Source organism: Bos indicus, chromosome 3 (genome assembly GCF_029378745.1).
Source record: "Bos indicus isolate NIAB-ARS_2022 breed Sahiwal x Tharparkar chromosome 3, NIAB-ARS_B.indTharparkar_mat_pri_1.0, whole genome shotgun sequence".
Classification (NCBI taxonomy): domain Eukaryota; kingdom Metazoa; phylum Chordata; class Mammalia; order Artiodactyla; family Bovidae; genus Bos; species Bos indicus.
Genome location: NC_091762.1, coordinates 23,745,870 through 23,768,252, shown reverse-complemented (window position 1 = coordinate 23,768,252; position 22,383 = coordinate 23,745,870). Strand labels below are relative to the sequence as shown.

General features: G+C 41.8%; 1 protein-coding gene across 3 annotated transcripts in view; it reads right to left on the bottom strand.

Annotated features, from left to right (window-relative positions):
• Positions 1-17,231: 17,231 nt before the first annotated feature.
• Positions 17,232-22,383, bottom strand: part of NOTCH2 (notch receptor 2) — a 208,282-nt gene continuing 203,130 nt past the window's right edge. For all 3 annotated transcript variants that reach the window (XM_019956709.2, XM_070785817.1, XM_019956708.2), the window contains exon 34: positions 17,232-21,851. In XM_019956709.2, coding sequence (XP_019812268.2) covers positions 20,463-21,851 — 1,389 coding nt within the window. In that variant the 3' untranslated portion in view covers positions 17,232-20,462. The remainder of the gene's footprint in view (positions 21,852-22,383) is intronic.

Below are 22,383 nucleotides of genomic sequence, written 5' to 3'. Positions count from 1 at the left end.
CTAGTAGTGACTCAAGAAATTAGTAATATGAAGCTTTGATGAGGATATAAAATGATAAGAACTATCTTACACTTCAGGAGCAATGAATCAATAAAATCACTTTAGATAGCAGTTTGGCATTGTCTTATATAGTTAAGAATATGCCCTATGGTCCAGAAATTCCATTCCTGCCCTATAAAAATGTGTACAAATGTACACTTAGGTTAATGGATGTAGCAATACTCCCCAAAATGGAAAAAAAGCCTAATTTTCATCAGTGGTGATTGATGGAGTGAAGCTAATGAATCTAGGTTATATGCAACATGAATGAATATTACAAACAAAACACGAATGAGCATATAAGTCAAAAGTAAGCATTATGTATAGGGATACATGCATAGTTGATAAAAGTAAATCAAGGACATTATGAGCAGAACTGTCAGGAGAGTTGTTACTTCTAGGCTGAAGGGAAAGGGCTATAATCAAGGAAGAATAGGACCAGGGAAGAGTATGATTCATGCAGCTTTTAGGGAGCTCTGGTTTTGGTAATATAATTCTTCAGCACTGTTTCAAGCTCTCTTGTGTATATTTTATACTGCACAAGTTTATAAAAACTTAATAAACTTTATAGTTTATTTTATATTACACAAGTTTATATAAAAGTTTTTTATAATATAAATTTTTGATCTATTTCTAAGACAAGACAATTAAATATGCTTTATTAATCATTAATTTTTAGGCTGACAGGTTAGCATAAATTCATACAGATATTGTTGAAGGGATAGTGCTGATAGATTACGTATGGCTAGTGTTTTTCATACTGTTCATGGGGTTCTCAAGGGAAGAATGCTGAAGTGGTTTGCCATTCCCTTCTCCAGTGGACCATGTTTTGTCAGAACTCTCCACCATGACCCATCCGTCTTGGGTGGCCCTACATGGCATGGCTTATAGTTTCATTGAGTCAGGCAAGGTTGTGGTCCATGTGATCAATTTGGTTAGTTTTCTCTGACTGTAGTTTTCACTCTGTCTGCCCTCTGATGAATGAGGATAAGAGGCTTGTGCAAGCTTCCTGATGGGTGAGACTGGCTGTGGGGAAAACTGGGTCTTGTTCTGGTGGGCAAGGCCATCTTCTGCTGCTGCTGCTGCTAAGTCACTTCAGTCATGTCCGACTCTGTGTGACCCCATAGATGGCAGCACACCAGGCTCCCCCGTCCCTGGGATTCTCCAGGCAAGAACACTGAAGTGGGTTGCCATTTCCTTCTCCTGTGCATGAAAGTGAAAAGTGAAAGTGAAGTCGCTCAGTCGTGTCCGACTCTCAGCGACCCCATGGACTGCAGCCTTCCAGGCTCCTCCATCCATGGAATTTTCCAGGCAAGAGTACTGGAGTGGGGTGCCATTGCCTTCTCCGAAGGCCATCTTCAGTAAGTCTTTAATCCAATTTTCTGATGAAGGGTGGGGCTGTGTTCCCTCCCTATAGTTTGGCCTCAGGCCAAACTATGGTAGCGGTAATGGCAGTCCTTCAAAAGAACTTATGCCAACACACCGGGCCTCCCAGGACTGTTCCAGTAGTCATGTACAGATGTGAGAGCTGGATAATAAAAAAGGCTGAGCACCAAAGAATTGATGCCTTTGAACTGTCATGCTGGAGAAGACTCTTGGGAGTCCCTTGGACTTCAAGGAGATCCAACCAGTCACTCCTAAAGGAAATCAACCCTGAATATTCACCAGAAGGACTGATGCTGAAGCTGAAGCTCCAATAATTTGGCCACCTGATGTGAAGAGCTGACTCATTCAGTTCAGTTCAGTCGCTCAGTCATGTCTGACTTTTTGTGACCCCATGAACTGCAGCACGCCAGGCCTCCCTGTCCATCTACCCAAACCTATGTCCATTGAGTCGGTGATGCCATCCAACCATCTCATCCTCTGTTGTACCCTTCTCCTGCCTTCAATCTTTCCCAGCATCAGGGTCTTTTCAAATAAGTCAGCTCTTCACAGCAGGTGGCCAAAGTATTGGAGTTTCAGCTCCAACATCAGTCTTTCCAATGAACACCCAGGAGTGATCTCCTTTTGGATGGACTGGTTGGATCTCCTTGCAGTCCAAGGGACTCTCAAGAGTCTTCTCCAACACCACAGTTCAAAAACATCAATTCTTCAGCACTCAGCTTTCTTTATAGTCCAACTCTCACATCCATATATGACCACTGGAAAAACCATAGACTTGACTATACGGACCTTTGTTGACAAAGTAATGTCTCTGCTTTTTAATATGCTGACTTTTTAATGCTGACTTTTTAATAGCTGACTCATTAGAAAAGACTTTAATGCTGGGAAAGATTGAAGGCAGGAGAAGAAGGGGACACAGAGGACAAGATGGTTGGATGGCATCACCAACTCAATAGACATGATTTTGAGCAAGCTCCAGAAGGACAGGGAAGCCTGGTGTGCTGTAGTCCATGGGGTTGCAAAGAGTTGGACATGACTGAGCGACTGAACAACAAGTATTTTTACTTCCATTAAAAAATTATAACTCAATGTATTCTGTCTCTCCCTATTTTTTCTCCTAAAAGATAAAAAAAATAGTTTCAAGTTTTTGAGATGGCTCTTATGATTGCTTATGTCCCTTTGCTAATAATTAATGTGTTATTATGCCAGCAAATTTGGAAAACTCAGCAGTGGCCACAGGACTGGAAAAGGTCAGTTTTCATTCCAATCCCAAACAAAGGCAATGCCAAAGAATGCTCAAACTACTGCACAATTGCACTCATCTCACATGCTGAATCTATCAGTCTGGGTTCCGTCAGTAGAAAGAAACTCTACCATAATTGAAACAGGAAAATGTAATGTAAAAAAATTATTAACTGTAACAAGAGAATGGAATGACTAGAGACTGGCTATTAACATGTAAAGACAACTTTAAAAAATATTGATTGAAGAAAATCGGGCTTCCCTGGTGGCTCAGATGGTTAAAAAAAAAAAATCTGCCTGCAATGCAGGAGATGTGGGTTCAATCCCTGGGTCGGGAAGATCCCCTGGAGAAGGGAATGGCAACCCACTCCAGTATTCTTTCCTGGAGAATTCCATGGACAGAGGAAGCTGGCAGGCTACAGTCCATGGGGTCACAAAGATTTGGACAAGACTTAATGACTGAACAACAACAAGTCAGCGAAGACAAGATTGCAGAATTCAAATTAAAGCTCTATTTGCTCTCACCCAGATATTTGAGTCTGGGACCAGGTGTGAGGATGGCACTCTTCAAGGATGATTCTTCCTGAGGCACAAATGAAAGAACCAAACCCATTTTCCCCAATCAGTGTTCTCCATCTGGTCCACAGAGGTCTTCTAACCCATACCCTCAATTACCCAATTTTTCCTCCGCTGACTTGGGTAGATAGACTCCTGAACCCTATGGCTAGAATACATGTAATATCCTTCACCATCTGGTTGGATTCAACTAATCACTAATAGAAAAGTTTCTGATTTCTTTAAAAAGATTTCTTGGGTTTTTAATGGCAACAAGCTCTAAAAATTTATATTAGCCTTTGGACATTTTTGGCGTCCCTTGTGGCTCAGCTGGTAAAGAATCCACCTGCAATGCAGGAGACCTGGGTTCGATGGGTTGGGAAGATCCTCTTGAGAAAGGAAAGGCTACCCACTGCAGTATTCCAGCCTAAAGAATTCTATGGACTATATAGTCCATGGGGTGGCAAAGAGTTGGACTCGACTGAACGACTTTCACTTTCACTTTGGACATTCTATGCATATAATCAGGTGGTCTATAAACAATAATAGTGGTTTTTTTTTTTTTCTTTCCTTGCTAGAATAGGATTTCCAGATTAACTTGAGGTTGAGACCATATGAGAGCTTGCATCTGTGTTATACTTTAAAGGAAATACATTTATACATTTATCATTAAGTATTATGTTTTCCATACAGTGTAGACACTTTATTAGTTTTAGGTCTCTGTTTCTTAGTTTATTCTATCTTGGTTTCTAATTTGCTGTTATAGTTCATAATTTTTATCATGAAGATTCAGTTTTACCAAATACTTTGTTAATTCTACTGAAATGATTGTATGAGTCTTCCTAAGGTGGTGACACCTAGCAATTGATTTACTAAGTGTTAACCATCCTTTCTTTCCTGAGGAAGAATTTAGTCATAGTGGGCTTATATTCATCATTGTGGATTTGTTGCTAGTTTCAGTTTGTTAATAATTGATTTACAATTTTTGTCTCTATGTTTCTAGGTTAGTTAGATCTATAATTTTCCTCACTCGTACTATCCTTGTAGGGTTTTTCTACCAGAGTTATATTAGATGCATTTATTGAGTTGAGGAGTGATTTTTAATTCTCTGGAAGGTTTATGATGGCACTGTCTGTTCTCTTAAAGTTCAGGTTATTGTTATATTATTCAGGACTAATTATTTCAAAACATATTAGAATAAATTTGTTTGAATTCATGTTTATCTACTGTATCTGCCAAAAGATTCTACTTTTATTTCCCTAATGCTTGTTAGTTGTGCTTTCTTATAATTTTATTTAAACATCTTTACTACTTTCTTTTAGTTATTTCATTAATTTCTGCTTGCATTGATTTTTTTTTTTTACCTTGTATTTCTTTAGATTTAGTCTGTGGTTGTTTGTCTAGTTTCTTAAACAAAATGCTATGCCAAAACAATCTTGAGAAAGAAGAATAGGTTTGGAGTAATCACACACCCTGAGTTCAGAAATAAACCCATACACTTATGGTCAGTTAATCTATGACAAATGAGGCAAAAAAGTTCAATGGAGAAATGACACTCTCTTAAAAAATGGTGATGGGAAAACTGGACAGCTACATGTAAAACAAGAAAATTAGAACATTCTCTAATACCATATATGGCAATAAACTCAAAATGGATTTAAGACCTAAATGTAACAGAGGATACTATAAAACTCCTAGAGAAAAACATAGGCAGAACACTTTGATATAAATCACAGCAATATTTTTTGGGGATCCATCTCCTGGAGTAATGGAAATAAAAACAAAAATAAACAAATGGGATCCCATAAAATCTTTTGCACAACAAAGAAACCATCAGTAAAATGAAAAGACAGTCTATGGAATGGAGCAAAGCATTTGCAAATGATGCTATAGATAAGGGATCAATTTTCAAAATATACAAACAGTTCATACAGCTTAATATAAAAAAAACTGAATCAAAAAGTGGGCAGAAGGCCTAATAAGAAATTTCTCTACAGGCCAGCAGACACATTTAAAGATGTTCAATATTGCTAGTTAGTACAGAAATGAAAATCAAAACACTTCACACCAGTCAGAATGGTCATCATTTAAAAGTCTGCAAATAATAAATATTGGAGAGGGTGCGGGGAAAAGGGAATGCTCTTGCACTGTTGGTGGGAATGTAAATTTGTATAGCCACTATGGAGAATAGTGTGGAGGTTCCTTAAAAAACAAAAGATAGAGTTACCATATGATCCTGCAGTCCCACTCTTGGGGATATATCTGGAGAAAACCCTGAAAGATACATGTACCCCAATGTTCACAGCATTATTTGTCATAGCCAAGACATGGAGGCAATCTAAATGTCCATTGACAGATGAACAGATGAAGAAGATGTGATATAGATAGATAGATAGATAGAGCTCATGGAATATCAATCATAAAGAAGAATGAAGTAAGACCATTTGTAGCATCATGGGTGGACCTGGAGATTATCACACTACTAAATGAAGTAAGCCAGACAGAGAAAGATAAGTATGATGTGGTTATATGTGAACTCTAAAAAAAAAAAGACACAAATTAACTTATTTACAAAACTCACAGACACAGAAAATGAACTTAAGATTACCACAGAGGATAGATGGGTGGGGAAGGAGCATAGGATTAACATATACACACTGTGTGCGTGCTCAGTCACTTCAGTCGTGTCTGACTCTGACCCAATGGACTGTAGCCCCATAGATTTTCTGTCCATGGGATTCTCCAGGCAAGAATACTGGAGTGGGTTGCCATACCTTCCCCAGGGGATCTTTCTGACCTAGGGGTAGAACCCACATCTCTTGCATCTCCTGCATTGGGAGGTGGATTCTGTACCACTTGCACCACCTGGAAAGCCCAACAAGGACATACTATATAGCACAGGGAACTATTTTCAATATCTTATAAGAGTGTATATGTATATATGAATCACTTTGCTGTATACCTGAAACTAACACAACATTGTAAGTTAACGATATTTCAATACAGTATGCTTAGGTTATTGATTTGGCCTTCCTGCTGTGATATAAATATTTAGACAAGAGTTTTTCTAGTTAAAAACTTTGGTTACTTTCCCCTAAGTGTCCATCAACAGAGGAAAGGGTGAAGACGTGGTACATATATACAATGAAATATTACTGAGCCATAAAAAAGAGTGAAATAATGCCATTTGAAGCAACATGGATGGGCCTAGAGAGTATCATACTAAGTGAAGTAAGTCATACAGAGAAAGACAAGCATCTTATGATATCATTTATATGTGGAATATAAAAAAAGTTTGTAAAGTTTATAAAAAAATATAAACATCTATAAACAGAAATAGAGTTAGAGATGTAGAAAGCAAACATATGCTTACCAGGGGTAACGTGTGTGTGCTCAGTTGCTCAGTTGTGTTCAACTCTTTATGACTCCATGGACTATAGCCCACCAGGCTCCTCTGTCTGTGGGGTTATCCAGGCAAGAATACCATAGTGGGTTGCCATTGATTTCTCCAGGGGATCTTCCCAACACAGGGATTGAAACTGTATTTCTTGAGTCTCTTGCATTGGCAGGTAGATTCTTTACCTCTGTTCCAGCTGGGAAGTCCTCATATGCACACTACTGTGTATAAGATAAATAACTAATAAGGACCTACTGTGTACCACAGGGAAGTCTACCTGATATTCTGTAGTGGACTATATGGGAAAAGAATCTAAAAAAGAGTAGATATATGCATAGCAAAACTGATTCACTTTGCTGTATACCTGAAACTAATACAACATTATAAATCAACTATACCCCGACGAAAATTTTTTAAAAACATTGCTTTCTTTCCATAGTTCTAATAATTAGTATTTTGAAAATAGTAGTAGTGGGACTTACGTGGTGGTCCACTGGCTAAGACTCTGTGCTCCCAACGCAGGGGGCCCAAGTTCAGTCCCTGGTCAGGGAACTAGATCCCACAAGCCGCCACTGAAGGTTCCACTTGCCACACCTAAGACCTGGCACAGCATAATAAATAATAAAATGAATATTTTAAAAATTGTGGTAGTATTTGGTAAGAATTTCTATGTAGTTACTAAATACCTTCTAGCATATTTTATTAATAACTGACTTATTTAATAATTTTTCAAAGACACAAGGGTGTTGGTTAGATTTTAATTTTTGTTTCTAATTTGACAGATGCTCAGAGATAGCTCTCTATATGCTACTGATTCCTTGAAACTATACTAAGATTTTATGTCTAGTGGTTTTCCCTACATAGGTATAGTTTTTTTGAATGTTCCAGATATTCTTGGAAGATTCATTAACTATTATTTTGACAGTCAGTGCTCAGTCATGTCTGACTCTTTGTGACCCCATGGACTTGTAGCCTGCCAGGCTCCTCTGTCCATGGGGATTCTCCAGGCAACAAAACTGGAGTGGGTTGCCATGCCCTCCTCCAGGGGATCTTCCCAACCCTCCAGGAATCAAACCCAGGTCTCCTGCATGGCAGGTGGATTCTTAACCATCTGAGCCACCAGGGAAGTCCCGCTCTGTATATAACACAGTGTTAAAAAGACGTTCTTCTTGTCTTGGAGTGTCAGCACAGGCCTCTGTTGATGTCCCTTAGTCAAACCACAAGGAACATCCCAGTGAGTCAAACAAAGATGGATTCATTGATGCTTTTTGCTGCAGGGAAAATTACACACTAAGGGGAGATGTGGTGTCTCTGAGTGTTAGGAAGGGTTTGCTTATTATGGGATTTGTTCTTGTGTTAGGGGATGACATTGGGCTTCCCAGCTGGCTCAGTGGTAGAGAATTTGCCTGCCAATGCAGGAGACACAGTTTTGACCCCTCGGTCAGAGAGATCCTGGAGAAGGAAATAGTAGCCCACGACAGTATTCTTGTCTGGGAAATGCCATGGGCAGAGGAACCTGGTGGGCTACAGTCCATGGGATCACAAAGAGTCAGACATGATTAGCAACTGTGCATGCACAAGCACATAGGTGATATTGAGATAGGTTTAAAAAATTCAGTTTATTAATGAACATTATCAAAGTTACAGGCATAATCAGATATGCTATTTTACTAGCAGGTGGGAAGAATAGGGCAGAACTAAGGCTTTAATTGATAAACAAGCAGCAATGACTTCAGTTCAGGAATCTGGGCATTTGTTAATATCTTCAGCTAGTAATTATTTTAAAGGTTATTGCTGTGAGGTACGTGTGTGTGTGTGTGTGTTTGTTATTGTAAATGTGCTCTTCTCTTTAATTAAATCCTCAAATTGGATTTTGTTTACAACAAAGGTTTTTCTATAATTTTACACTGTTTTTATTCACTGAATTTCTAATGGTTTAGGTTAGGTTTCTAGTCAGTTTTCTTGGATTGTCTAGGTATACAGTCTTATTAATCTCAGAGGAAGATACCATCTCTTCCTCCTTTACAATTCTTCTATATCGTGTCCTGCAATAACCATAGTGATAAGATTTGGATGTAACATGATTATTATTTGGTGTCCATCCTATGCCAAGTCCTTGGTGTTAAATCTTTTCCAGGAATGAAGGTAAAGGGGTGATTGAGGAGAGAGAGAGGAGAAGGAGAGAGAAACATGGGACAAGTATTACAGAAAGACATAACCTGGGTCCTTACATCGCAGTATGTGCTGGCCTAGATTGTCTGATGGTGATGATTTACAATGAAGAGCTTGCAAATTTCTAATTACAGAACCCCAGACTCAACCCTAACAACTTATGCTAGGGCAACCTGGCACTCAGTTCAGTTCAGTTCAGTTCAGTTCAGTCACTCAGTCGTGTCCAACTCTTTGCAACCCCATGAATCACAGCATGTCAGGCCTCCCTGTCCATCACCAACTCCCAGAGTTCACTCAGACTCACGTCCATCGAGTCAGTGATGCCATCCAGCCATCTCGTCCTCTGTCATCCCCTTCTCCTCCTGCCCCCAATCCCTCCCAGCATCAGAGTCTTTTCCAATGAGTCAACTCTTCCCATGAGGTGGCCAAAGTACTGGAGTTTCAGCTTTAGCATCATTCCTTCCAAAGAAATCCCAGGGCTGATCTCTTTTAGAATGGACTGGTTGGATCTCCTTGCAGTCCAAGGGACTCTCAAGAGTTTTCTCCAACACTACAGCTCAAAAGCATCAATCCTTCAGCACTCAGCCTTCTTCACAGTCCAACTCTCACATCCATACATGACCACTGGAAAAACCATAGCCTTGACTAGACGGACCTTAGTTGGCAAAGTAATGTCTCTGCTTTTCAATATGCTATCTAGGTTGGTCATAACTTTCCTTCCAAGGAGTAAGCGTCTTTGAATTTCATGGCTGAATTCACCATCTGCAGTGATTTTGGAGCCCCCCAAAATAAAGTCTGACACTGTTTCCACTGTTTCCCCATCTATTTCCCACGAAGTGACGGGACCAAATGCCATGATCTTCGTTTTCTGAATGTTGAGCTTTAAGCCAACTTTTTCACTCTCCTCTTTCACTTTCATCAAGAGGCTTTTTAGTTCCTCTTCACTTTCTGCCATAAGGGTGGTGTCATCTGCATATCTGAGGTTATTGATATTTCTCCCCACAATCTTGATTCCAGCTTATGCTTCTTCCAGCCCAGCATTTCTCATGATGTACTCTGCATATAAGTTAAATAAACAGGGTGACAATATACAGCCTTGACGTACTCCTTTTCCTATTTGGAACCAGTCTGTTGTTCCATGTCCAATTCTAACTGTTGCTCCCTGACCTGCATATAGGTTTCTCAAGAGGCAAGTCAGATGGTCTGGTATTCCCATCTCTTTCAGAATTTTCCACAGTTTATTGTGATCCACACAGTCAAAGGCTTTGGCATAGTTAGTAAAGCAGAAATAGATGTTTTTCTGGAACTCTCTTGCTTTTTCTATGATCCAGTGGATGTTGGCAATTTGATCTCTGGTTCCTTTGCCTTTTCTAAAACCAGCTTGAACATCTGGAAGTTCACGGTTCATGTATTGCTGAAGCCTGGCTTGGAGAATTTTGAGCATTACTTTACTAGAATGTGAGATGAGTGCAATTGTGCAGTACTTTGAGCATCCTTTGGCATTGCCTTTGTTTGGGATTGGAATGAAAACTGACTTTTTCCAGTCCTGTGGCCACTGCTGAGTTTTCCAAATTTGCTGGCACATTGAGTGCAGCACTTTCACAGCATCATCTTTCAGGATTTGAAATAGCTCCACTGGAATGCCATCGCCTCCACTAGCTTTGTTCGTAGTGATGCTTTCTAAGGCCCACTTGACTTCACATTCCAGGATGTCTGGCTCTAGGTGAGTGATCACACCATCATGATTATCTGGGTCGTGAAGATCTTTTTTGTACAGTTCTTCTTTGTATTATTGCCACCTCTTCTTAATATCTTCTGCTTCTGTTAGGTCCATACCATTTCTGTCCTTTATCGAGCCCATCTTTGCATGAAATGTTCCCTTGGTATCTCTAATTTTCTTGAAGAGATCTCTAGTCTTTCCCATTCTGTTGTTTTCCTCTATTTCTTTGCATTGATCGCTGAGGAAGGCTTTCTTATCTCTTCTTGCTATTCTTTGGAACTCTGCATTCAGATGTTATATCTTTCCTTTTCTCCTTTGCTTTTCGCTTCTCTTCTTTTCACAGCTATTTGTAAGGCCTCCCCAGACAGCCATTTTGCTTTTTTGCATTTCTTTTCCATGGGGATGGTCTTGATCCCTGTCTCCTATACAATGTCACGAACCTCATTCCATAGTTCATCAGGCACTCTATCAGATCTAGGCCCTTAAATCTATTTCTCACTTCCACTGTATAATCATAAGGGATTTGATTTAGGTCATACCTGAATGGTCTAGTGGTTTTCCCTACTTTCTTCAATTTCAGTCTGAATTTGGTAATAAGGAGTTCATTGTCTGAGCCACAGTCAGCTCCCAGTCTTGTGTTTGTTGACTGTATAGAGCTTCTCCATCTTTGGCTGCAAATAACATAATCAATCTGATTTCGATGTTGACCATCTGGTGATGTCCATGTGTAGAGTCTTCTCTTGTGTTGTTGGAAGAGGGTATTTGCTATGACCAGTGCGTTTTCTTGGCAAAACTCTATTAGTCTTTGCCCTGCTTCATTCCATATTCCAAGGCCAAATTTGCCTGTTACTCCAGGTGTTTCTTGACTTCCTACTTTTGCATTCCAGTCCCCTATAATGAAAAGGACATCTTTTTTGGGTGTTAGTTCTAAAAGACTTATAGGTCTTCATAGAACCATTCAACTTCAGCTTCTTCAGCGTTACTGGTTGGGGCATAGACTTGGATTATTGTGATATTGAATGGTTTGCCTTTAAAACGAACAGAGATCATTCCGTCATTTTTGAGATTGCATCCAAGTACTGCATTTCGGACTCTTTTGTTGACCATGATGGCTACTCCATTTCTTCTAAGGGATTTCTGCCAGCAGTAGTAGATATAATGGTCATCTGAGTTAAATTCACCCATTCCAGTCCATTTTAGTTCACTGATTCCTAGAATGTTGACATTCACTCTTACCATCTCCTGTTTGACCACTTCCAATTTGCCTTGATTCATGGACCTGACATTCCAGGTTCCTATGCAATATTGCTCTTTATAGCATCGGACCTTGCTTCTATCACCAGTCACATCCACAACTGGGTATTATTTTTGTTTTGGCTCCATCCCTTCATTCTTTCTGCAGTTATTTCTCCACTGATCTCCAGTAGCATATTGGGCACCTACTGACCTGGGGAGTTCCTCTTTCAGTATCCTATCATTTTGCCTTTTCATACTGTTTATGGGGTTCTCAAGGCAAGAATACTGAAGTGGTTTGCCATTCCCTTCTCCAGTGGACCACATTCTGTCAGATCTCTCCACCATGACCCGCCCATCTTGGGTGGCCCCATGGGCATGGCTTAGTTTCATTGAGTTAGACAAGGCTGTGGTCCTAGTGTGATTAGTTTGACTAGTTTTCTGAGCAACCCCACATCCAAGGAGTGGTGGTTGCGCGGGCGCAGGAGGGCCTAGAGGAGCTATTCCACGTTCAAGGTCAGGAGGGGCGGCGGTGAGGAGATAGCCCTCATCCAAGGTAAGAAGCAGTGGCTGCACTTTCCTGGAGTAGCCGTGAAGAGATACCCCACGCCCAAGGTAAGAGAAACCCAAGTAAGACGGTAGGTGTTGCAAGAGGGCATCAGAGGGAGACACACTGAAACCATAACCTGGCACTAGACAGTGCAAACAGCAGCCAAGTATTAATTATCCAGAACTCCTGCCCACTAGTCAACAGCTGGCTTGCCTTGCTCACTTAAGTCATTTTGCAGTTCTGCAGTTCCACAATTTATATAACTGAATTTGAAACTATATTTGCTTCATGGAGTATCTATTGTAAATTACAATGTTGTTCACCATGAAATAATCTCCACAAATTAAATTAATGAAAACCAATAATTGAAAAAGGAAGGAGGGAGGAAGAAAGGGAAGCAAATGGAATTAGTGAGGAACTATAGGCATATACTGTAAAATAGAAAATATTAATGTTTTATAATTCTGTAATGTAAAATCATAGTTATATAATATTTATACTAGGTGTTTATACATTTCTGTCAGTATTGTAGATACATTTTACTAAAGTATAACTCACCATAGTAAAATTCACTAATCTTAAATTTTACATAAAATATTATATATGTATACATTCATGAAATCGCCACCAAAGTCAAGGTATTTCCAGTCTCCAAAATAGACTTTTCTTATCATCTTCTCAGCCAAGACCCCTGTCCCTCCAAAGTACCCACTATTCAGATCCTTAGGAGCTGTTTGCTTTTCTGACTTATATTATGGAATCATACAGAATGTATTTTTCATGTCTGGCTTATTTTGTTCAACATTAAGTCAGTGACAGCTCTTCATATTGCTGCATGTTGTTCTTTTTCATTTCTGGGTAGTATTCCAATAGAGTGACAGCATCATAATTTATCCACCCTAACTCAAAGACAAAGTGGTGAAGAAACACACTAGTTGATCAGGAAAAGAAGTTAAGTTACAATTGTCAATACATGATTTTTTTTACTTTGTGTTTCTTGCCTTCACATGTCAATGGCAGGCTGTCAGTAGAAGTATTTTAGAGATGTTATCATTGGAACATGGTAATTAATTCAATTACCAGGAAATCAGCTTCCACATGAGCAATAAATATATATTCTTCTTCTAACTTTTTATTTTGTATTGCGGGAGACCTGGGTTGGGAAGGTCCACTGGAGAAGGAAATGGCAACCCACTCCAGTATTCTTGCCTGCAGAATCCCATGGACAGAGGAGCGTGGTGAGCTACAGCCCAAGGGATCACAAAGACCTGGACACGACTGAGCAACTAACATATATAGCCAATTAACAATGTGATAGTTTCAGGTGAAGAGTGAAGGGATTCAGCCATACATACACGTGTATTCATTCTCGCCGAATTCCCCTTCCATCCAGGCTGTCACGTAACATTCAGTGGAATTCCACATGCTAGACAGTAGGTCCTTGTTGGTTACCCGTTTTAAGTATAGCAGTGTATACATGACCATCCCGAACACCCTAACTAACCCTTCCCTCCCATCCTTCTCCCCAGCAACCATAAATTCACTCTCTGAGTCTGTTTCTGTTTCGTACGCAAATTCATTTGTGTCATTTCATTTTAGATTCCACATATAAAAGATGTCATACAACAGTTCTCCTTCTCTGACTTCACTCAGTGTGACAATCTCTAGGTCCATCCATGCTGTTGCAAATGGCATTGTTTCATTTTTAAAGGCTGAGTAATTTTCCATTGTATGTTCTTATAAAAAATGTAATCATTGGAGGGAAAATTTTTGGATACTATTGTGTTTTCACCTTCCAGATCCACTCTCTTCCTTTCTCCTTTCTTCTTGAATTAAGCCCTTCTTGAATTAAGATCTTTCTCCACCAAGATCTCTCCTCCAGGAAGCTGACCTGTATCAACAGTTCAATTCCAACAGACTCCTATATGTTCAGACTTCCACATGGATTCAGCAAATAGGAAGTCCAGGGTGGAAGCGTGGTGGGGAATGAGATCAGGGTGTTCATGTCTTGGCTTCCTTGTAGTGAGGGGGTCTGGGGCTCATGGTGCCCCTGGCAGAAGTCACAGCTTTCCTTGAGTTAACTCATTCTATAGGACTCCTTCCTTCCAGTTTTCAGTAACCTCTCCCAGCCTTCTCCTGCTTTGGACCTGAAGTGGTAATAGATGCTGATGATAACCAGGACTTTTTGCACCACCCCTTAGGCTTCCCCAACACCCCACCCCACATACCCCTTAGGCTTCCCCCAAACCCTACACGCATGTCATAATCAGTTTTGGTAAATAAGCCCTTCTTGAATTGTTTGCCCACACTTTGCAGTTGGGACCTGACTGGTGCAAATATTTCAAATGTGTTTTGTTAAGGTCCATTTCAAAAGAAGGAAAAGTTATATTCATTCTGTTTCACACACATTCACACAGCTACAAATATACACCACAACCACACGTTTGTGCGCACACACACACACTTCACATGCACCATCTCTCTTTAGGACTTTTGCAAGCACTTGATTCATATTTCACTTAAAAAATACTGTCACCAGGGAATTCCCTGGCAGTCCAGTGGTTAGGACTCTGCACTTCCGTTGTCGCTAGCCTGGATTCGACCCCTGGCCGGGGACCTAAGATTTGCAAGCTACGTGGCTTGGCCTAAAAAAAGAGAAAAATGCTGTCACCAAGTGAGGTGAATTACCCAACCACCACACAGCATGCCTAAGAGTGTTTATTAGGAGAACTTGGAAGCAGAAGCAGTGACAGGCTTGTAGATTGCCTAGTGCCCATCACATCATGGAAAGTGTGCAGACATTAAAGATGACTGTTCAATCATGACGTTCTGAGAAAAGAACTCCCTGCCCCTCCTTTAGCTGTGAGGCCTTTTAGCTACATGACAGGGAAGCCCAGCCCCTCCTCTGGTGTAACCATGGCCTGGGGTCCACATCTGTTGGCCCAGCTGTGTGATAAAGCAGCCCAAGACCTCCAGGCCTGCTCTCCCTTCTTGCATTTCATGCCCAGGAAAGCCCTGGACAGTCCCTGCATGATCAAGCACCAGGTTTCTATACTTCCAGCTGCAGGAACAGGATATGATGGACAGCCCAGATCCACTCAGTACAGCTCCATGGAGCAAATTTTCATTGCCACAGAATCTGAAAGGCTCTGAGAAGCCAGCCTGCAGAGAACCAGACTTGGGCAAGACATTCCTTAGTTCTCAAATTCATTTTTCTTTTACATCATTTCAAAACCCAACATGAAGACTCAAGTATATTTTATATAAAATTATAGCACTCTCAGGATAACCCCAATATGATACCAACTGTGTTTAAAATATAGTATCAATGTCAAATATTTGTGTTCAAACACCTCACTGGTTGCCTTTACAAGTAAATGTATGAAAGAACTTGGTAATGTGTGTATGTATACATGTGTGTATATATATACAGAAGTATATATGCAAAATATTTTATAGCTGTATATGTTAACTCTATACAAAATTTAAAGAGAAATAACATTGTAAATTAATGGTTTAGTTAACAGCACCATCAGTTTTATTAGTTATATCCCAAATCTCAATTCTTGCTTTAGCAGATATTCTACATTTCCATTAGAAGGCACTTCTTCCTGAGCCACTGTCCGTTTAATGCACAGAAAAGTAACTTAGTCTTGTGATGCTTCCTATTTAGCATCAAGCTAAATCTTGAAGCTTTTCCTCAAGAGCATTTATTTATTCTCTGCCTGGAGAAAGAATGAGTGAAGGTTGCTCAGTCGTGTCTGACTCTTTGTGAACCCATAGACTATACAGTCCATGGAATTCTCAGGCCAGAATACTGGAGTGGGTAGCCTTTCCCTTCTCCAGGGGATCTTCCCAACCCAGGGATGGAACCCACGTCTCCTGCATTGCAGGCAGATTCTTTACCAGCTGAGCCACAAGGGAAGCCCCAAAATACTGGAGTGGGTAGCCTATCCCTTCTCCAGTGGATCTTCCCAGCCCAGGAATTGAATTGGGTTTCCTGCATTGCAGACAGATTCTTTACCAACTAAGCTATGAGGGAAGCCCCTTATGGCAGAAAGTGAAGAACTAAAGAGCCTCTTGATGAAGGTGAAAGAGGAGATGGAAAAAGTTGGCTTAAAATTCAACATTCAAAAAACAAAGATCATGGCATCAGGTCCCATCACTTCATGCAAATAGATGGGGAAACAATGGAAAGTCACAGACTATTTTTTGGGCTCCAAAATCACTGCAGATGGTGACTGCAGCCATGAAATTAAGACGCTTGCTCCTTAGAAGAAAAGCTATGACCAACCTAGACAGCATATTAAAAAGCAGAGACATTACTTTGCCAACAAATGTCCATCTAGTCAAAGCTATGGTTTTTCCAGTAGTCATGTATGGATGTGAGAGTTGGACTATAAAGAAAGCTGAGCACTAAAGAATTGATGCTTTTAACTGTGGTGTTAGAGAAGACTCTTGAGTCCATTGGACTGCAAGGAGATCAGACCAGTCAATCCTAAAGGAAATGAGTCCTGAATACTCATTGGAAGGACAGATGCTGAAGCTGAAACTCCAATCCTTTGGCCACCTGATGCGAAGAACTGACTCATTAGAAGAGACTCTGATGCTGGGAAAGACTGAAGGCAGGAGGCGAAGGGGACGACAGAGGATGGGATGGTTGGATGGCGTTACCGGCTCGATGGACATTTGTTTGAGCAAGCTCTGGGAGTTGGTGATGGACAGGGAGGTCTGGTGTGCTGCAGTCTATGGGTCAAAGAGTCAGACACAACTGAGTGACTGAACTACTACTACTTGGAGAAAGAAAAAAAGACTAGTGCTAGGCTATATGGGATTCAGAATGAAAAGAAAATGTTTTCTCTCTCAGCAAATTATGACATCATGAGTTAAATCATTGCAAAGTAGGGATGAAGAATGGAAAATAAAAACTGCAATGTCTGTTGAGCTTGACATGTAATTTTTTATTTTGTGATAAAAATGCTTCCATATAAATTTTGTCGTAACTACTTTTAGAATGAAACTTTGAAAATTAAAAACAAATTGTGCATTTTCCTTACCATGAATAGTTAGGAATATGCAGTCATTTTATTGGTTATTGGGTTTCTCATACAAACAGATATCATATCACTTTTAAGAGAAATGTACACAAGTAAGAAGCCACAGTACCAAACAGTTATGAGTGGGAGCCTCTGGGCATATACACTTGTCCTCTCAGTCACCGTACATTCAGTATATTAGTTAAGGCCAAAATCCCCAAACCACTTGCCAATGGAATATTACACCTTTGGTTCTCTTTTATGCAAGAATTATGAACTAGCAAACTTAATAATGATGAGAGAATGGACTTGTGCATTATAGCTGATTGCTTACATAAAATCTTTAACTCTCACTCTCTTTCCCTCAAACCTTTCTCTCCCTTACCAACATGTAAATCAGAAAATGATGCTTAATACAAAAGAAACAAACAAATAAAAAATATATCCCCAAAGGCAGACAGAACATGACTCAAAGGAAGAATTTATAAAGATAAAACAAGAATGTGAGGGGCAAAGAGGGTGACATAGACCTGTCATAAAAGATGTTTCCCATACAAACCTAAGTCTCCACTTCAGAACCCAGTTGAGAAAGTCATTCCTCATCTTATTTTCTCTTTTACTCAATACAACTCACAGGTTCTTCACAATCTAAGTGACTGATAAATGCTTGAAAGGCAGTGTCTTCTTCCTTATCACTGAAGCCTGTTGTTTGTAATGGCAGCTTTCATATTTACTTCTGCAAAACCCAAAGGATCCCAAAGAGGAGCAAGCAAGTTAGGCCCACAATGTGCTTACAGACGGAGGAGGCTATAAGGGATCAAGCTGCTAGATCAGAGCTGACACTGTGAAGAAGAGGGGCCGGAATGGGATGACAGAGAAGTGTAAGTGTGGTGAGGTCCACAGTGGTCCATGGAGAGGCGTCCTCCCCATCTGTGAATCAGCGAATAGGTCCAAGGATAAGGAATCACCATTCAGAATGACAAAAGGCTTCACACTATGAAAGGGGTTGGCAGAGTTGCCACATGAGAGAATACAATACAGAATGAAAAAATAATCTGCTTGTATCAGGGGAAATGAATTATATTTTAGTTCAGTGAACTTGGACAGGACTAGAAAAACTCTTTGTAGACTTCCATGCTAACAGACACATATGGTTTCCGTATGAAGCCACAGACAGATAAATCTGGTAAATGGGAAGAACTCAGGCAAGGCAGTAAGGAAAACTATCATTGAAGCCAACACGGAGTGGGCAGACCACCTATTCATATCTACAAGATGCTCCCAGAAGAACTGATTTTCCATTGTCATGATATCATAGCACCAGGCAGAAGGGACAGTGTGGAGACAGAACCAGTTGTTAGCTAACTCAGGGAGAAGAGGAAGAAAACTACTTTTCTCCTCTTTCTAGTGTTGGATAGAATGCATGTCCTTGATAGAGGGTCAAAAGAGTTACCAAGACCACAAATACAGGAAGCAGACGTGGGTGAGATGCAATCACACTCTGAACATGAAGATGACAAGACAGTAAGTCTATTCTTGTCCATTATCATCTAGAAGGTGACTCTATGAGAGGAAAATATCCCTGATAAGTGTCTATGTTAGTTGCCTAATGGGGAATCTCATGACCACCTGAAATAAAAGGAACTGGGAGCAAAAAATAGCAAAGGCTACCTCATAATTCCTCCCTTTCCAACCTTCTTATAAGACTGGCTTTGGCCACAGAAACTAGGCCAGCATTCTAGTTCCCACCCTTGAACACAGAAAACCCAGGTGTTCAGTGAGGACCTACTGGGTGCACAAGTAATCAGACCACGAAGTGTGGCAGGAAGATAGGTGAAAGGGGCCTGGGATCAGAAGGAATGTCAGGAAGTAGAGACTGTGACCACCTGACCAGGGGAAGATGACTGTCATGGGGGTTGGGGAGGAGGCCCTTGAGCAGACTAAAGTTCAGTTCTAAATGGCAAGGGAATGTCATTTGAAGGCTCAATAACTACAACAATCTCCATCTGCTGGATGTGTGAGTGAAGCAGGCCAAGGGTTCTAACACCTCTAACAACGTGTTTGATGCTGGCGGTCAACAGAATGCTTGGCAGGGACTGGTTAGTGGGTAATCACTTCTTGCCTGAGTTAGCGTATCTCTTGGCTCTCTTGGTCATTCCAACATTCCAAACCTTGGTCTGTTTGGGTTTTGCTTTTTTAAAGGGGTCATATTAGCTACACCGCCAAGGATAAAACCTTCACACTTACTAGGCGGACACATGGAAAAAAAGAAGATGCTTACTCTTCTTCCTGGTAAGGTTTGTAGGAACCCAGCATGTAGGCAAGAGAATTTAGGCGCAGCTTCTTGAAAGGGGTCCTGGTCCCCTAAATGGGTTCAAAGAAAAATATTTTGCTCCCCTTCTTCTTTTAGGAATGATATGTAGGAGAAAGGACTATGTCCATTTTCTAAAGAAACATACTTGAAAAGTGTCTGCTGAGACCATAAAGGTAAACCCTGTGAGGTTCCTGGGGACACTGGGAAAACAGGAGGGAAAAGGGAGGCTGCAGGTGCCTCCAGCACAGGCATGATTCAAAGCACAAAGGTTCTGCCCTGGAACAGGCAGGTGGGGTTCCAGCCACAGAGAGGTGCACAATTAAAGCACCAAATGAAGTCAAAAGAATTTTCCAAGGATGAGAACAGGAGACAGGTCACATCTGGCAGAATTCCAGGGCACAACTCCCAGCAGGAATCGACCGCAGAATCTTCTCATGGATATGGCAGAAGCCCCCAAGGCTGAAAAATGCACTCCAGGCTGCAAGAATGTCTACAACAGGCATCCATCTTATTCTCTGTATTGAAGAGAGGAAATGTGGTCCCAAGTCTTGTATTTATCTTGTAGTTCAGTGAACTTGGGGACTTGACGGGCAAGAGATTACAAGAAGCCTTGTCCCATCCATGTTCCCCAAACCCTGCAGATGCTCAGTGAAGCTAATTAACTTGCTTCTTCAGGTTATCTACAAGATAAGAGCCTCTCCTCTCTCCTGCCTCCGGAAGCTGGTTCCAGAGATTTCTTCATTTCTTTCCCGGATGACCTTCATTTGTTCCTCAGCAGCATTTACAAGAGGAGTCTGTGTCTAGGCTGGAGGCAGACTCTTTCATGCATAGACCTGCATGTTGCTGCGTGGTGGCTCAGACATGTGTGTCCCAGGTCCCCGCTGACCTCCTCCAGCACCCCCAGGAGTGGGGCTGGTGGTCACATCTGACCAGTCAGAAGCAGAGTGGGGTGATGAACTTGACCACTGGTCAGGAGACTCTGGGGACGGTGTCAGGTAGGGATGCTCACCCTGGAGGTGACCACTGTGACTGGGCGTTCTCTCAGCAGCGTTGGAGGAAGCATAGCTATGCTGTGATGGGGGTGTGGGATACTTGCCCACGGAGGCTGGGAAGGCGTGATAGGCTGGGAGAATGGTCTGAGCAACCTGCCCATCCTGCTGGGGCATCATGGCAGTGGGAAAAGCCATACTGGGCAAGCGAGCCATTTCTGGAATCTGATACATGGTGGGCAGGGTGCCTGCAACAGCTGGAGGGCAGTTGGACGGAGGCTGGGCAGCCCCAGTTGGTTGGGCAATGCTGCCTTTGGGGATTAGCTGGAAAGTCACAATGGGGGGCAAGGGCTCTCGTGGGGTGGTTAAATGCTTCCCTTCGGGCGGCCTGCTCTGGGGAGCTATGCCAGGATGGGTGCCCTCAGCTGGAGCCAGGACCATACCGAACATCTCGTTGTACTGGCTCTCATTCATCTCCACGCGGTTCATCCAGTCGGCCGGGACAGTGACTGAATGCAGCCTACCCAAGCTCCCTGCGGTGCTGCTGCCCGGGGGCACAATGTGGCGGTGAGACAGCAGCTGGCTCACCGAGGGAAGCACAGTGTTGGCCCCATGAGCCAAGGGCTGCATCTCATGAAGGTTAGAGAAAGACAGTGCATGCTGTGCATGGACTGGGGCAGTGGGGGCGGCAGTGGCCAGCATGGGGTTGGGGGAGGCCTGTAAGATTCCGGGGGATGTGATCATTGGAGAGGAGGTGGTGTCAGAAACATATGTGTGCGGAGATTCTAGGGAATCGACGGGGGACAGAGTCACTGAGCTCTCGGACAGCTGGCCCTTGTCACTCAGAGACTTCTTCCTCCTGTTCCCCTTGGCATCCTTGGCCTCCTTGGCAAGGTTAGGGAGGCTAGTGGGCACGGTACTCTTGGTGTTAGGCCGTCTAGACTTCTTGCCCATTGGGGTATGCTTCAAACTGAGAAAAGGTCTGTTGGGCCCACAGATGACGGGTGAGAGCGCAGAAGTCAGCACTGTGCCGGGAGGGCTGGGGGTCACGTTGTACTCGTCCAGCAGGCGCACGATGTCATGGTGCATGCGGTCCCGGGCCACGTCCCGGGGAAGGCGATCCATGTGGTCTGTGATGTCCCGATTGGCAAAATGGTCTAACAGGATCTTGGCTGCTTCATAGCTCCCCTCCCGGGCAGCAAGAAACAGGGGTGTCTCCTCCTACAGAAAAAAAAAAAGAAAGAAAAAGCCCATGCAGAGTGCGTTTTAATAACACTCCTGAGAATACAGCCATGTTTCTCAATCTTTTTGTTATCACTCCTTTAGACATTTTTTCCTAACTGCCTTCCCACATGAAATTTTAATACCACAGATAAAAAGTGTGCACCTACCTATGTACTGAATGGCTATCTGTAATTTATACATAAAGAAAAATTATTTTACTTCTCCCCAAGAGCCAGCTTTGCCCTACTGAGGGCTACGTCTTCTTAGTGGGGAAAGTGTGAAATAAAGCATGTGCCTGAGCCATAAATTCACCTGCAAGAGCACTGAGCTTATCAAAATAGGGCTCTAAAAGGAGTATCAGAAATAAAGGTATGAAGGGAAGAACCTCAAGCATGTAGAGAACTGAGAAAAATAAAGGAAAGTGAAAGACAAAACATCTGAGACAAAGAACAAAATAATGGAAAAGAGGAAATGAACAAGAGAAGGTAAGGTGAGCAAGAGAGGGAAGCATGACACAGAAGTCAGAGGA